General features: G+C 43.1%; 1 protein-coding gene across 4 annotated transcripts in view; it reads right to left on the bottom strand.

Annotated features, from left to right (window-relative positions):
• nhsb (Nance-Horan syndrome b (congenital cataracts and dental anomalies)) overlaps positions 1 to 16,198 on the bottom strand; it is a 55,130-nt gene that overhangs the window by 11,586 nt on the left and 27,346 nt on the right. Inside the window, exons 3-8 of one of the 4 annotated variants that reach the window (XM_028981366.1) lie at positions 2,625 to 2,777; positions 1,573 to 1,709; positions 1,440 to 1,487; positions 1,003 to 1,047; positions 768 to 812; positions 380 to 439 (exon numbers count right to left, since the gene is read on the bottom strand). In XM_028981366.1, coding sequence (XP_028837199.1) covers positions 380 to 439; positions 768 to 812; positions 1,003 to 1,047; positions 1,440 to 1,487; positions 1,573 to 1,709; positions 2,625 to 2,777 — 488 coding nt within the window. The remainder of the gene's footprint in view (positions 1 to 379; positions 440 to 767; positions 813 to 1,002; positions 1,048 to 1,439; positions 1,488 to 1,572; positions 1,710 to 2,624; positions 2,778 to 16,198) is intronic. The other 3 variants (XM_028981367.1, XM_028981369.1, XM_028981368.1) reach the window with 3 other exon arrangements.

Here is a 16,198-nt window from a genome sequence, read left to right as displayed (position 1 = left end):
ATTCACACACTGCTCCCCGGGTGCCTGTCATGGCTGCCCACAGCTCACCAAGGGTGAAGGGTTCAAATCAGAGGACACATTTTTGATCAAAATGACAATCACTTCACTTTCATGTAAATGAGTATTTAGTATGTAGCACCACCTAGTGACTACATTTGAAAGTAAACTGAGGTTTGGTAAAGTTCAAATAATGGCAAACAGGACTTTTAATGTCAAACAGAGGCTTGTTAGAGTAACTCCATGTTCTAAATGGCCAGAAGAGATGAGAGGAGATGAAGAACACACTGGATTTAAACAGAACAGAGAAAATAACAAATAAAAAAAACTATGAAAAGAAGGAGGGGGCAGCAGTTAGGCAGTCCAACAGGAAGGCAAATACCTTTCTTCTCCAGGGGATGAGGTAGCAACACACTGTGGAGGAGGGGTGAGATCTGTCAAACTATAAAAACACAAATGGCAAAAAAAAATGCTTTAAGCAACAAAGGAATTAAATGCAACAGAAAGAAAAGGTGAATGACTGGCATGAACAGTCGGAGTGAAATGTGTCACGGGTTTTGTTGACCTGAAACAAACATGAATGATTGAAAACTAAAGAACACAGAGAGTCCATGGGTTGTCCTGCTATGAAAACCAAGATTAGATGTGATACGATTAGAAAGATGCCCAGGTATTTGCTGAAAATAAAATCTTATTTGGTGTTGATCAGTATTCATCAAGTTTCCATCAATAGCCTCTTCAGACCTCACATAAATTGTCGATCATTTTACCTTTCGTGAAACTGGCTGAAACTCAGTTTCTATCACAGGTTTCTCCTGAAGCATTAAGAAAGAAAAAGGCATTATGTGCATATGATTCTTAAATCTAATGTGAAATGTAAGTTCAACACATACTTTATAGCTCAATTTAAAGCATGCAGCACCATATAAAGACAACACCACAGAGACAATTGAAATGGAGAAATGGCACAATAAATCTGTTGTTGGGTGCACAGACTGAAATTACCTTCCTCTGTATGGTCTGAATCTCAGACTCTCTCACTGTCCTCTCCTGTTCAGAGGTCACCCAGAGACAGTAAAAGCATTAGGCCCATCACCATACCACATATAGTCTACACATCATCGAGAAAAAATACAAACTAAATAACTTGTATGGCTTAGACAAAAATGGCGGTAGGGCAACAGAGCATTGGGCAGATAACAAATATCAAGATATATTTCAGTGCTGATCATTCACATTTTATTAATAACAGCAACTAGAATTCAGTGAATGTAGCTAATGGAAAGTTATACCTGTACAACAATCCCCTCTTTTTCTATTCAAGGGAATATTCATCTCAGATCTCAATATTATTTTAAGAAGTAAAACTAAATGAATGACAGCTCCATTATCAGCCCAAGGCTACTGCTCACCCATTGCATGCCATGCAGTGTACAGTTCACCTTTCTTGGCACATGTTGATATTCTGTCTCTTTGCTGGGTCTCTCCTGCTGCAGATGAAATGGAGGAGAATAAAATCAACCTCAGCAGTTGCTGTGAGGTTCACTGTGTGAGGTAGTGGAGTTGAGGTCTCACCGGTTGGGCGTGCCTGCCCCTCTGCTCCCTCTGCCGGAGAGTGCGTGGTGAGGGGAAGGTGGGCATCGGTGGAGCCACTGAGATGGATATGGTCACTCGTCGCTCTCGACTGGTGGACCGCTGCCGCTGCTGTTGGTCTGTCACAGACATAAAGAGGCATATAAAGTAATGACTTGCTTTATTACAGAATCTTTTCACAGTATTCATAACTGAGAAAGAACCAATCTGCAGCTAGCCACCACTTGGAAGATTGATGGATGTGACTTTACAGAGGTCTCAAGACCCAGGGAGCACTCACCTAAGGCAAACCTGTCAGTACAACCTCCCTACCTTGACTATCACCTGGACACTAAGAAGTCCAAGGGACCTGCTCATCTGAAGAAGAACTATTAGGCAACTGGGACATTTTATGCACAAGCAGAATTATGCAATATTTTCCAGTCCGTGGACAGTTCCTAGTAAAATAAAATGTTATTTAATTTCATTTGACAAACCACTGTAGGTTTCTATGACTATGAAATACATATTTGCTCACATATTGGCTCAAATCATCATAGATTTCATCATGCTTCATGCAGTCATCAAGACCGCACACAAGAGGGCAGTGTGAGCAACAACACCCACAAAGACAGCCAGTCATGTGACCACAGGCTTCCTATTAAAAGATGCTTTTAGCCTCTGTTCTGTGCACATCAAAACATAAATCTGGGCTGAGATGGGTACTCCGCACAGCAAAGAATGCTTATTACTTAGGATTAAATAATATTAATGATTTATCTATGGGGGGCAGTGGCAGCTTAGTGGTTAAGGATGCGGACTGTTAATTGGAAGCGGGTTCAAATTCCAAACTGTCAAGGTGCCACTGAGGTGCCACTGAGCAAAACACTGTCCCCACACACTGCTCACCAAGGGTGATGGTTAAAAGCAGAGGACACATTTTGTTGTGTGCTGAAGTGTATCCCAATGACAATCACTTCACTTAATGTCTCACTGGCATTCAGGGAACTCAGTCCAATCTAATCTGCTTTGTGTGTCAGTGGGCATGTCCATACCTCTGTGGAGCGGCCGCAGGTTCTGCTTCGCATGCCGGTGGAGGTCCTCCACGCAGGGCGGCCGGGTGCAGGGGTGGAACACATTGTGCTGCTGGTGCCAGGGCGCCTGGTAGTGGGAGGTCAGTTTGCTCTCCTGGTCCAGGTTAGAAAGTGCTGCCCAGGGTCAAGAGAACCAGACAGTGTTAACCAGTTATCCCCTTACTGACGACAGCAGCAGGAGTAACGTGTCAATAATCTCCAGCCTTTGATTAGAAATGTCAGCATATAGTCAGACATGACAAAGGCCTCAGACACCAAAGGTTTCTAACATTTACATTACATTTAACGTGTAAGGCATTTGGCAGACGCCCTTATCCAGAGCGACTTACAACGTGCTTTCAAGTTACCATCAATGATGTGATCAGTTCTAGTTCATTAGGACCCTCAACTATGAATACAACCTTTTTATTCATTCTTGTTGTAGATTCTGTACATAGGTTAGACAATAAGAACCTTACAAGTTAATCTAAATATTCTCTAAAGAGGAAGGTGACTAACAATGGTGAAGATGCTCTTTTAAACATTGTTGAGAAAATCATTAACATCATTAAAGTTTGTCTAGCAAGCAGTCCTTTCTATTGTGTTTCCAGTTACAATTTAAAGTATAATAAATATGGCACTATACAAATGGGGAAATATTAAATTAACAGTGTATTAACTTAGGATATCAGCATAACTATTTTAGAACATGTGCACTGATACAACTGGCATGTAAATTAAAGTTAGTAAAAACATTTAATGGTGCACATTGTTGTTATACATGTGAACATTATCCCTGATGTGGGAATATTACAGAGCCAAATAGAGATAGCAAAGGAACAACAACACACTTTTTAAATGCTTTTTTCCATTAAACAAATAGCAATGCATAAGCGTGGATTAACTAGACAGACACTTCTTGTTGTCCGAGACCACCTTCGTACCAGAGGAGTGCATTGACTTGCAACAGAGAGGTGGCAGAGAAAGGAGAGATTCATCCTCCCGCTCTACTCCTGTTTTTCATGAAGCATCATCTGTCCATTAGCATTCGACGCACACAGCTCTCCCCGAATAACCCAGAGTCCTCCGTATCCAGGCAACTCTTCATATTTAATTTACAGTGAATTGCCAAATATCTATCAGAAGATGATTACCATCCTAATGCAAAAAACACATTTTATGCTTCCACCATATAGTCACATAGTGAAAGGATGGTGAATTCCACTCACACTTAGGTGAAACACAGCAAGGCCCAGCTTTGTACATCACTTAGCACACCATAGTGCTTCTCAACCCCATGGCAGACATATTTTCGCTGTTGTCTAACTTCATGAGGGGTGTCTACATGCTGTTAAGTTATTTGTTTTTTGTTTAACAACTGTAAAATTATTAAGAATTTGTTCATATCCTTTTGCCAGTAGAAACGGTTGATTAAGAGATTTCATTTGATTTGTATATCTCGGCCAAGACGTTGCCCAAATGGTTCTCACGCCTTGATATATGGTCCAGTCAGACTAGCTCTATGGTTAAGCACAGAAACTTTGGCTCCTCAGCATGTCAAGTTGGTTCAGAAATAAAATGTATATTTAAATTGGATGTTAATTATGAAATGAGTGACTGTCATCTCAGTCCCATACACAGACTCAAGCAAACACACAGACACAAACAGAATGCCGTGATGTGTGGTAATGAGGGCGGTACATCTGAGGATGCAGTATTTTAAACGGATTCAATGAATCAGCATCATTTGCTAACATGGCATCTCCTCTGCCTCACCAGGAAACGCGTCTTAGGGGGCAGAGACGTGACCTCTAACGTATCAACATTTCGGCACCTTTCATGACCAGCAGCCGTCCTGCATCTTAACAGCCGCGCTGTCTGCTGCTCTGACTTGTGTAGCGCTCGTGTGTGTTGAAGACGGCGCTGCTCGGCATGCTGCTCTATCGGAAACTGCTTACGAGTCTCGCCGTCACATGGCACAGACCACTGACCTATCTTCAGAGAACGCAGTGCGGTAAGGCTGCAGTGAGGCGTCATTTATCCAAAAGCAGGGATGCGGTGGGAATATGGCAGTGCTCTTAAGCCATTCAACTTTAGAAGCCCTACCTGCAGCGTCCTCCTCTCTCCGCCCCACACTTTCGCTACTCTTCCTCCTCTTCGGCTTATGAAGCTGAGAGGCAGGAAGTTTCTTCTGCGAGTTACCCATATCGCTGCCAGTCAGCCCACCGAGGGCTGTGGCAGAGTGGAGGAGCGATCTGCATCTGGTCCGGTTGCTATCACTCACTCTTTTTATCTTTGCTCCTCTCCCTCCCTCCCTCCCTCCCTCCCTCTCTCCCCACAGCACCTCCCGCAGGTGCCGTGTCAGCAATGTGAGTCAGGGCTTGTGCTGCTGCCAACAGCCAAGCTGACAAACTCCCCCTAATGCAATCAAACAGAACTACTTAACAAACTCCCCCGCTGGATCACAGCGAGTCGCCGAAACCTGCCATTAATGAGGCAACATACCACCGGTGTCCGATTCTTATCTGCCTCTCAAGTGGTCACCACGCATATTCCCATCTCCAAATCTCGGCCACACTGGTTTGACTGGAAGGAACAGAGCACTTCCTGTCTTCCCATTACAAAGTACAGCATCTAACCCTGGTGGAGCTACCAGATTCAAGCATCTGATCTAAACAGTAAAGGTGAATATTAGTCTCAACAAACACTTTGGAAAATATAAGTCTAGGTCATGGCTTCAGCAGAAACCTGCTGAGAAGAATCAGTGCATGAGAAACATGGCGTATTGGGCTCCACACATCATACAACATGATTATTAGAGGTTCAAACTCCGGGCCAGGCTAATTCCTGGATATTTACTCCTATATTTTCTGAAGGGCCAGTGGTTACCTAGCGGGTAAGACCTGTAATCAAAAGGTTGCCGGTTCGAATCCCAAACCGCCACTGAGTGACAATCACTTGACAAGAATCAGCACGAGAAAGAAGAGGGAATACTGTAATCCGTTATACCCAAATCCATTACACTGCATTATTACAAAAAAATTAAATTTTTTTGCATATATTTCTGGCTCATTAGTTTGTGAAGAGGAGGTCAGGAAAGATCTACAACACTGAAGGGTGATGGAGTTACAAATGCTGTCAGATTCTGGTTTGCCATGCAAGAACAAAAACAAAGGCTGACTTTAAAGCACACATCATGTGTCTGGGCATCTTTTCACCTGGGTTTGGGCTTCATTAAACAAATTCCCACAATCATCCCCAGCACAGCAAAATGCTGAAATACCTTTTATAAAGATAATGTTCCGGCCCTGATCTCAGATCTTCAGTTTGTTGTAAATTCCACTAATTCCACATCATCGTTTTACATCCCCACTTCTATGTGCATAAAGAAAAGAAGAAAAAAAAACATGCTACTTCCATGTAACCCCGGGTGGTTGCCTGGCACAGATGGAGCCCAGTTCAGAAGCTTCACTCATTTGTCAGCGAGACTCTCCTGCCATCACAGGGCACAGTGGGGGCTGGGGCTCACGCTCACAGCTGGCTAGCAGCGAACGGGCATCTAATACCTGTTAATAACCAGCCCATACCCTCACTGCTCACAACGCACACCGAGATGTGTGTCTCGCGGGTTCAGCATAAAAAATGCTGCAATCCACCCAACATTTTACAATGAATCCGCTTCAGCACTGACGTTAACCCCAGTCATTATTACGGGAATCACTAAAAGGTACAGTGACAGCGGTACAGTGTCCTGGGACTTTTACAAATAAATATGGACACTTGCAGTGTCATCGGAGGCCAATTTTACTGTGAGGTAGCGTGAAATGAGCTACTACGCTCATAGGGTGCCAAGCCCCCCAGGAAATGAGATGACAAATTCTTCAAAGACCCTTCCTACCCTGATCACTACTGAACTCCTCAAATCCACTCGGATCAGAGCAAAGTGTGACTCCACCACAAAAAAAAGGGCCACAACCCTGAAAGCGGCTACAGCTTTAGAGAATGTGGTGCAACGGCCAGATAGCCCCTAGTACCTGTAATTAGTTGTGGCTGGTTGAGACAAATTTGGAGACGGTGAGAATCTGACTGCCTCACTATACAAACTATATAATGTCTCAGGCGTTATTTTCTGACAAACGTTCCACACCAAAAATGAGAAAGCGGCAAAATAAACCAACCACAAGGTTACAGCAGCTGTACTACAATGGCCACACCACGAATAAAGACAAAACTGGCCCACGGACATCAGATTTTAGAAAAGACTGCACTTTAAAAAGCTCTTTCTGGATGTAATGTCAAAAAGGAATAAAGTAAATTGAAGTAAAGTCACTGAAAATCATGCTGAGTTTAACAGTATGCTTGTCTATACAGAGGATAAAAATACGATGGATTGTAGAAATTGGGAGAGAGGAAGGGGATGGGGGGGGCATACCTCGTGATCTGAGGGGAACGCAGCAGGCCAGCACCATGACAGAAGGCATCTCTTCACCTGAGACCTCCTCACACAGCCACCTCCCGATTCTCGCACCTGCTCTATTGCAGTAGTGTCCAGCACATCATCTGTAGGGCCTGCTTTCCCTCTCCCCCATCAGCTTACCAGCATTGCCGTGCATCGGACCCAGGGGAAGATGGTTCAGTCCGGCCCTGCGCTCAGTGCTTGGTACGCCCCTAATCTCCTTATGGTCCAATAAGGACACCCACAGAGAGCACCAGGCATAATCCATGCTGAAAAAAAGCCCTCTGCACTGATGGTTTTCTATGAATGTTGTTCCCTCTGAAACGTGAACCACTTTCCTGTATAATTTTGCCTGGCTCAGCTTCTGCATAGCTACACGTTAGACTTTACATATTTGTCAGCACAGGAAATGGAATCCTACTGATACCGCAGTTATAATGCATGTTAGGGAATTGCTGGGTTTGAGTCTCTGATATGGAAAGATAGCTGTAAGAAACATGCAAAAATCATGGTTCTTATAGTACTGATTTTGTACATTTTAGGACTTTGGTTTTGTTTGGGTGTTAGTAAGAATATTGAAAAGGAAGAATGCACATCAAGAAGTCACATGTCAAACCCCACTTACTACCATCATGTCCCTGAGCAAGACACTTAACCCTGAGTGTCTCCAGGGGGACTGTCCCTGTAACTATTGATTGTAAGTCGCTCTGGATAATGGAAATAATGCCATAAATGCCAGAAACATAAATATAAATACTGTACATCGTCACATGGTCATCACTTGTGATCCATGGGTAAAGACTGATGAGGAAGCAAATTAACGCTACTTTTAAACACATTCAGGTCCTTTTGCTTGATTGAATCGCTGGTCTAAAAAGCCATCTAATTGTACCCGTCCATAGAGCAATCCTACAGCAACAGACTGCGCCCACCTTGCTTCTGACACCACTTCCACCAACACAATTCAAAGATCAACAATCACTAACCCAGCAGGCAACTGTAACCCGCCGTCTCCATAGGGCTGGAATAATACTGGCCTCTCAGATAATCCACAGTTAATCTGCGGGCCGCTCAGCCAGTTGACCTTGGCTCTGCCACTAGAGCGCAGCAGGTGAGCTTTTAGCACGGCCGAAGGAGCCTGGCTGAAGCGGCCGCCTCAAACGGCGAGAGCGTTGGCTTGGCAAGGCCTGATCCGCTGGCAGCTTGAAGCTCCGTGAGTCACCCATTAGCAGCTACGGGCCTGTTACTGCTTCCAGTCCAGGATGGTCATGCTGATTTAAATTTGCTGGGTCCGGTCTTACTAAAGCGCGACGTACAGACAATCAAAGATGTAAAGTGTAATCCTTAGTGTATTTGTACAATTTGCTGTGACACTGGTGTGTTAGTGGGATTCAAGGTTATATAGGTAGAAGGTCTTTCATTCTGCCAGTCCAGCCAGTATTTCCCCCGTGGTCACAAAGGGACCACTGATGAAGACTAGAAGATGACAAACAGCTGGACTACAGTCTTTTACTCAACACATGCCAGACATACCTTCAAACTGTCCAATGTGTCTGCAGCATAGCCCACAGCATTTCCTCTGACTGTACTCCACTACAGGAGACCTCTCCCTGACCTGCATGAATCAAACCCTTCCATCCCCCTTCAGCACACCTGCTTTATAGACCTTACCTGCAACCCCCATGGACCTGTGCCCTAAAATTAGCTGTTTTCATGTTTAAGGATGTGAAGGGAGGGGGCAGGGTGGGATGGGAAAGGGCAGGTCTGCTGCCTGCCTGACATACACAGATGAGGGGCGTGTAGTTTTAGTATAAGCTTTTGTTCATCCTCGCTCTAACTGCCCTTCATTCACGCCTGCCGTAAAAAGGTGAGCTCTTCTGTAATTAATCTTGCACGCCTCTTCCTCTTTCCTCTTAAACCCCACAAATTATTCCTGCTACAGCACAATTAACTGCCGTACAAAGAGCACAGCGAGACACCTCGGCCAGTCCTGACATGCACTTTACGGTACAGGTGTGCTTCAATAGACTGGGCCGTAAACGCGGAGCCCGAGGAGATCCTGCAAAAAGGCTCAGACTAGGGGCGAAATGATGAAAATGATCACCAACAAATTTGATTTTTGATAATTGGGGATGAGTGAAGCCAATTTCAGACCAAATTTGCACTTTTGCTTTCAGACTAGGAAAAGCGGTTCAATTAAATCTCAACACTCCATCTTGGTTTCAGAACTCGTCTTGTCAATGCGTCACAACGCGCACAGGTCTACCTGTGCACTCTCTCTCTCCCTCTGTCATGATGCTGATAACTGTTATCCTAATTTCTGTCCTCAAGAAGTTAAATGAAATCCCACCCGCACTGAAGTAAACCAATCAGGATACTCTTTGTCTTGTATGGGCTGCTTGAAGAGGCAACACATGCAGTTATCCACACACTCTCTCTCTCTCTCTCTCTCTCATTCCATCATGTTCTCACTTCTTTCAAGTGCACGATGTATGCATTCCCTTGCTCTAGCTTCCATTTTATTACATTTTTATTTTTATTAAATATTGTTCAACATTATGGAGCCACTATCAATACTCAGGAGATATCCAGAACTTCTGGGTGACTTGGGATGTGTGCAATACAGCACACTCTGGTGAGAATCATTCAGTGACAGGAATGGCAGCCACAAATCAGGCATCGTCACATAATAAAGTCTGGGACCATTTACCATAGATAAGGCAAAGCTTAAATCAAAATTTACATTTACAGCATTTATCAGACATCCCTATCCAGAGCGACTTACAATCAAGGCTTAACATTTCAAGTTAGATTTTATTTTATCATTTTATATGTTACGAAATGTTGTGTTCGACAAATAACGTTATTCGTGTCTTCGCACTACCACCCCATAGGAAAGAGACAGCTTCTGTTCTAACACCTATATATACTGCAGTTCTTGACGAATCTATACAAAATGCTTCTGTGTATGGACCTGTCCTGTCTATCACAGTTATAATAGTTTTGGATTTTTCATTAGTTTTAGTTTTTATTTCGTTTAGATTTTTTTTTTTCAAATTCAGTTAGTTTTAATTAGTTTTTAGAGGCAGATTTACTAGTTTTTATTAGTTTTGATATTTTGAAATTGCTTAGTTTTTGTTTAGTTTTTATTAGTTACAGTGTTAGTTTTTTTTTTTTTTTTTTGTAAATTAGGATATTTGTCAGGTGCATGAATCAAAATCACCAGAATAGCCTTATCCATCTTAGCTCCGATAAGGTTATTGACTCTTGCAGCTCTGGGTGTTTTTAATTTTGGTTCGAGTGAAGTGGTGAACTTTTTGAAGGTAATCGAGTCACACAGTCGTGTAGACATTCCAGTCTTAATAAACATATTTACCAATGCTGCTTCTCATTTGTGGTGTTCCTGCGGATTTACTAGCCAGCAGCTACTTGGTCGGCGGTGGAAGCAGTCCATTATGGATGCTGTAGTATCACGTTCCTTTCCCATGTATACACACAAAACAGTTTCAGTTAGTTTTCTTTTTTTTTTAACTCTTTATTTCAGTTAACAAAAATGCTTTTTCAATTTTAGTTTTAGTTTTATCGTTCGTTTTCGTTAACTATACTAACCTTGCTGTCTATAGTTTCTTTCCAAGTAAGCAGGTAAATAGGTGTTCATCTTTCATATTAAATATAAAAAATCCTTTCATTTGCATAAACACGTAGCTATAAATGTATGAGTAGTAATGCTACAGGTGTTACATCCTGGTTTTTGTGGTGTGTTTCTGCTCTGTGTTTGTGTTGTGTTTGCAGGATGCCTGGTGATTGCAAACTGAGCCCACCTGTTCCTGCTGAAGACAGCCAGAATAAAATTGGAAAAAATACCTATATGCAGAGTACATTTTGAACATTAATTGATGCTATACTTTCAAAATACACTTCTCGATCAATTTATTCCTGTCTCGGTCGCAAATACACATCTGACGAACCAAAACAATAAAAATTGCTTCTCAAATTTGTTGTTTTATGGATCTTTAATTCTGTATTCCACCTTGGCGCCAATGGACGCTCATTCCTTTAAAGGGAGAGCTACCCTGTCCCAAGATGGCGGCTGTGTTGACGCATTCGCTCCAATAGACGGCCCCATTCAACACAACATCTATGGGCTACCACCACCCGGAGCCAGAAATTTACGCTGTTCTTCACAGTCTCTGCTCTTACATTTACATTTACATTTACGGCATTTGGCAGACGCCCTTATCCAGAGCGACTTACAACGTGCTTAAGTTACCATTGATGAAGAGATCAATTCTGGTTCACTAGGACCCCAACTTTGAATACATCTATTTTATTCACTCTGTTCTAGATTCTGTACACAAGTTCGACAACAAGAAAATTACAATTTAATCTAAATATTCTTTAAAGAGGAAGGTCTTGAGCTGTCGTTGAAGGTGCTCAGTGACTGAGCTGTTCTGACCTCGAGGGGAAGCTCATTCCACCACCGAGGGGCCAAGACAGAGAAGAGTCTAGATGAATGTTTTCCTTTTACCTTCAGAGATGGAGGGACCAGGCGAGCAGTACTGGAGGCTTGGAGTATACGAGGTGCAGTGCGAGGTGTAATAAGGGCTGTGAGGTAGGATGGTGCTACTCCATGTTTGGCTTTGTAGGCCAGCATCAGTATTTTGAACCTGATGCGTGCAGATACTGGGAGCCAGTGGAGGGAACGTAGCAGAGGGGTGGTGTGGGAGAATTTGGGAAGGTTGAAGATCAGTCGTGCTGCTGCTTTTTGTATTAGTTGTAGAGGTCGGATGGTACATAGACGTAGACCAGCTAGAAGGGAGTTACAGTAATCCAGTCGTGAGATTACTAAGGACTGAACCAGTAGTTGGGTGGCCTGGGTTGACAGATAAGGGCAGATTCGTCTGATATTGTAGAGAAGGAATCTACATGAGCGGGAAACATTGCTGATGTGAGTTGAGAAGGAGAGTTGGTTGTCTAGTGTTACGCCAAGGTTGCGGGCTGTTGCAGAAGAAGAGAGCTGCGAGTTGTCTAGGTGAATAGAGTACACAGAGTAGCTAAATAAGAGACATTTTATAAGTATGCAATTTATGATCAGACTAGCCATTGAATAATAAAAGACTAGCCTACTATCAAAATAGTTGCAGACCTACTGCAGAAGAATAAATCCCTCAGTTGTCAGCCATGCCTTTCTCAGACAGGGAGTTGAAATTCGCACAGACCACAGCCTTGGCAGCCTTTCATGCATGCCTCTTTTGAGAGTGAAACCAACCCGTAGAGCAGCCTGATGAGCTGAACCACACAGAAACTAAAGATCATAAAATAATTTAATCAAATCCTGGAGTTCAGCCTGAACATCTGGACCACACAAGAATGCACTGGCCACACATTTCTCAAAGGATTGAAATGTTATTATAGACCAATACAGCAAAAGAGAAGAATTGGACCACAGACACATAATTAAGAATTGACACCTATAAGCAACATATGTGCATTTACTTTAATATCAGTCAGAAGAACATTGTCATGCTGACAAAAGGCTGAAAATGTATAAATATAAAAACAAAATTCAGTTTTACATTCCAATTGGTTTCAAACAGTAGCCCCTTGTGTTGTAAAGAGGAAATAACTTAATCTTCTGTCTAAAATACATCTGAAATTCTCATGATCACCCAGCAACACACAGAACCCAATACTGCACAATTTTCACAGGGCAGTGGTGGCCCAGTGGTTACAGAAGCGGCCCTGTAATCAGAAGGTTGCCGGTTTGAAAAGCACCGTCCCCACACACTGCTCGCTGGGCGCCTGTCATGGCTGCCCACTGCTCACCAAGGGTGATGGTTAAAAGCAGAGGACACATTTCATTGTGTCACCGTATACTGTGCTGTGTATCACTTCACTTTCACTTTTACACGTTACTCATTGTCAATCATTTCAACTAAAATGAGCAACAAACATACAAATAGTGTAATGTAATATAAGGCATCCCAGCGGTACAATGTCAAAAAATACCAATAAGAAAAGAGCACAGTCACGAACGAGTCAGAGTTCTCCGTTCCACTGCAACCGTGGGGGTGTGCAGACAAACGAATGAACATGTGCCCGATCCAACTCTGAAACAAAAGCTTTGCATTGAACTTGACTACAGTTTGCTTTTTTATAAGCACCAGTGCCCAAAACCCCATATGAGTACTTGGGCAGCCAAGAACATAGCTGCTTATTAACCGTCTACACCTGGCCATTACAGTAATGACTTAATAATAATCTTCACTGTTTACATTAAAACTGCTGACAAGGCAGACAAGCTTGTATTTATGAATTATTTACTAAAAAGACAGTCAAATGTCCCTTCTAGGGACATTTAGCACCATGGTAATAAACATGTAAAGCATTATAACTGTAATAGAACGTATGTAACAGAGTTGTAACCGATACCACATGCACTTATTTACTTACTTATTTACCATACTTCCACAATATCTCCTATGCACAGTCAGCATCTGGGAGGGTTGCTTGTGCCTTTAGCCAGGACTAGCTAATAATAGCTAATTTGTTCTGAAATTTAGTATAAGCCACTCAGTATAAGGGAAGGTTACACGAACCTTTGTAGCTGTAACTTCCCCATGTTTGTACGAATATTTGGTTCCACACACCAGCAGAGCGCATACACAGACAGCTCCACAAACATCATATGTCTGCAGAATTATTTTCAACACAACCCAGCATAGGGGCATCAGGATCCTCAGCTATGTAAATAAATGTGAGATGGGGGTGGCCAGATGTGGATGAAGTGCATACTCTGGTGGTCTGTTTTCAGACTGTTTTGGTTTGGGGCAGATTTCCTGTACATATCATGATACGTCCAGTGAACGCAACAGGAACCTTCCTGACTCCCTTAACGGCACTTGGATCCAAAAAAAGATACTGGGCTGATAGTAAATCTTAGTTTAAGGGTGTGCACACTTATGCAACCAGCTTAATGTACTCACTTGAACTGTATAGGTCACAAATAAATATTGGAAAAAAAAATTCAACAGGGGTGTGTAGACTTTTTATTGCCCCTGTATATCTATGTATAGTAAACGCATGGTGGGAAGGAAAAAGACTCAACACAGACGCATTAAAATAAACTCACGCGAAACAGGGTAGAAAGATGACTGACAGAACGAGGACCGGACATGGCAAGCATACATTTATACTATACTAAACAATCAAGGTAATCTGGGAGCACAAGAAAATCTGGTCAAGATTACCGGGGAAACGTCATGATCATGACTCTATGATTTGAACGTCAGGGCCGTCCATCTGCAGAGATCCGCACAAATAAACACACAAAGGCATGTTTCTTATAAATTCTAGAAAATTCTAGTTTCAGCAACAACCAAAGCAAATTTAATTGTATGCTTTGCAAGTATTTAGTCATTTGCTGAATGAATAAATTTTTTTGACACCTCCTCCTCGCGCACAGCCAAAATCCACCAAAATAGAAAACACCACTGACAAAAGCAGCTCTCCCACGCTTCTGCCAACCATTTCAGACAGAGTGCTTTCCAGAAGCTTCTCTCCTCAAGGGGCAGCACACACTCTGTTATGCTCTTGCAGAGAGTGGGGTGCCATTGCATACAGAATAAAAAATATGCTCTTAATTCCAGTGGGTTTGATGGATTTTCTTTCTTCTTGGTTCTGCAATTGACTGAAATCCCATAAAAAACGGTAACGGATGTGGAAGGCTGTGCTGTCTGATTAGCTCAGGTTGTGCCTTTCCTCCCCACAGCTGAGCTGCTCTTCTCAGTGCACACTGCCATGTTGCTGGGGAGTGTCAGCTGATTGTGTGCCTCAGTAAGAGTGTGTGTGTGAGTGTGTGTTCTGTGTGTGTGTGCGCGTGTTAGGGAGGATGCCACTGCAGTAGGGTGGAGTGCAGTCGGCACTGCGGAAGCCGAGAGGCGACCAGAGACCTTCCCTGAGTAGTAATCACATTGCTCGACGTCAGCATGGCCTTGGGCTGTGTGAGTGTCTGTGTTTATGTGTTTAAAGGCATGTGTGCATGTTTCTTAGGGCCAGGTATAAAACATGTCATTGATGATAATTAACACCTTAGAGGGTTAGTTCATCAGGCCAGAATTAAATACAATGAGATTGACACCAAAGCACTGCATTACAATTTGAAAAAAAGGGCCTGAAACAGAGCATCAATCGGGCCAACAGAACTGCCCGCACCATCAAATGATCTTCACTGTGTCAGTGCATCACCCTGTTTTGGGGACGACCGGGTGCATTAACAAATCAACAAACAATATGGGTTGTGATTGTGGCAATGCATGACCACACGTGAAGGGAATGGACACAATAGGCTGATTCAGGTGAAACTAATTGAGTTAAGTGATTGTCATTGTGAAACACTGCAGCACAGCACACGGTGATACAATGAAATGTGTCCTCTGCTTTTAACCACCACCCTTGGTGAGCAGTGGGCAGCCATGATAGGTGCTCGGGAAGCAGTGTGTGGGGACGGTGCTTTGCTCAGTGGCACCTCAGTGGCACCTTGGCAGGTCGAGATTTGAACCGGCAACCTTCTGATTACCACTGCCCCCAAGACACAAGGCAAGCCAGAATCCTCACATTTAAGATGCTCAGATCAGGCACTGGAGCTTTGTGATGAGGGAACATGTTCATAAATCGTATGCTGATATAAAACAAAAATTCACATCACTTAATGAAGCACAACTAGGTCGTAGTTCCACTAGTCTCCATAGTTCATATGGATCACTTTGTTTCTCACACTTATTTTGTGTAAATGCTTAATCCACAATTGGGTTGCATATACCCGAACCCAAGTCACGGGTCACAAGGACCACAGAAATTCCCGAGGTCGTCTGAATAGCCCAGTAGCAACACATGCCAACATTGGGAGAGCATGCAAACTCTGCACACACAAAGCCAGACACCGGATTTTAACCCCAACCAAGATGTGAGGTGACAGTGCTGCCCTTACAGCTGGACCATATGCTCTGAAATGTTAGCACAATGTTGCACAGGTCCAGATCCCCCTGACTCACCCAGACACACACCCATGCAGCGATCTTTCTACTTTCTATCTTCTATT

This window comes from Denticeps clupeoides, chromosome 5 (assembly GCF_900700375.1).
Source record: "Denticeps clupeoides chromosome 5, fDenClu1.1, whole genome shotgun sequence".
NCBI lineage: Eukaryota > Metazoa > Chordata > Actinopteri > Clupeiformes > Denticipitidae > Denticeps > Denticeps clupeoides.
This window is presented reverse-complemented; position numbering and strand designations above follow the sequence as displayed.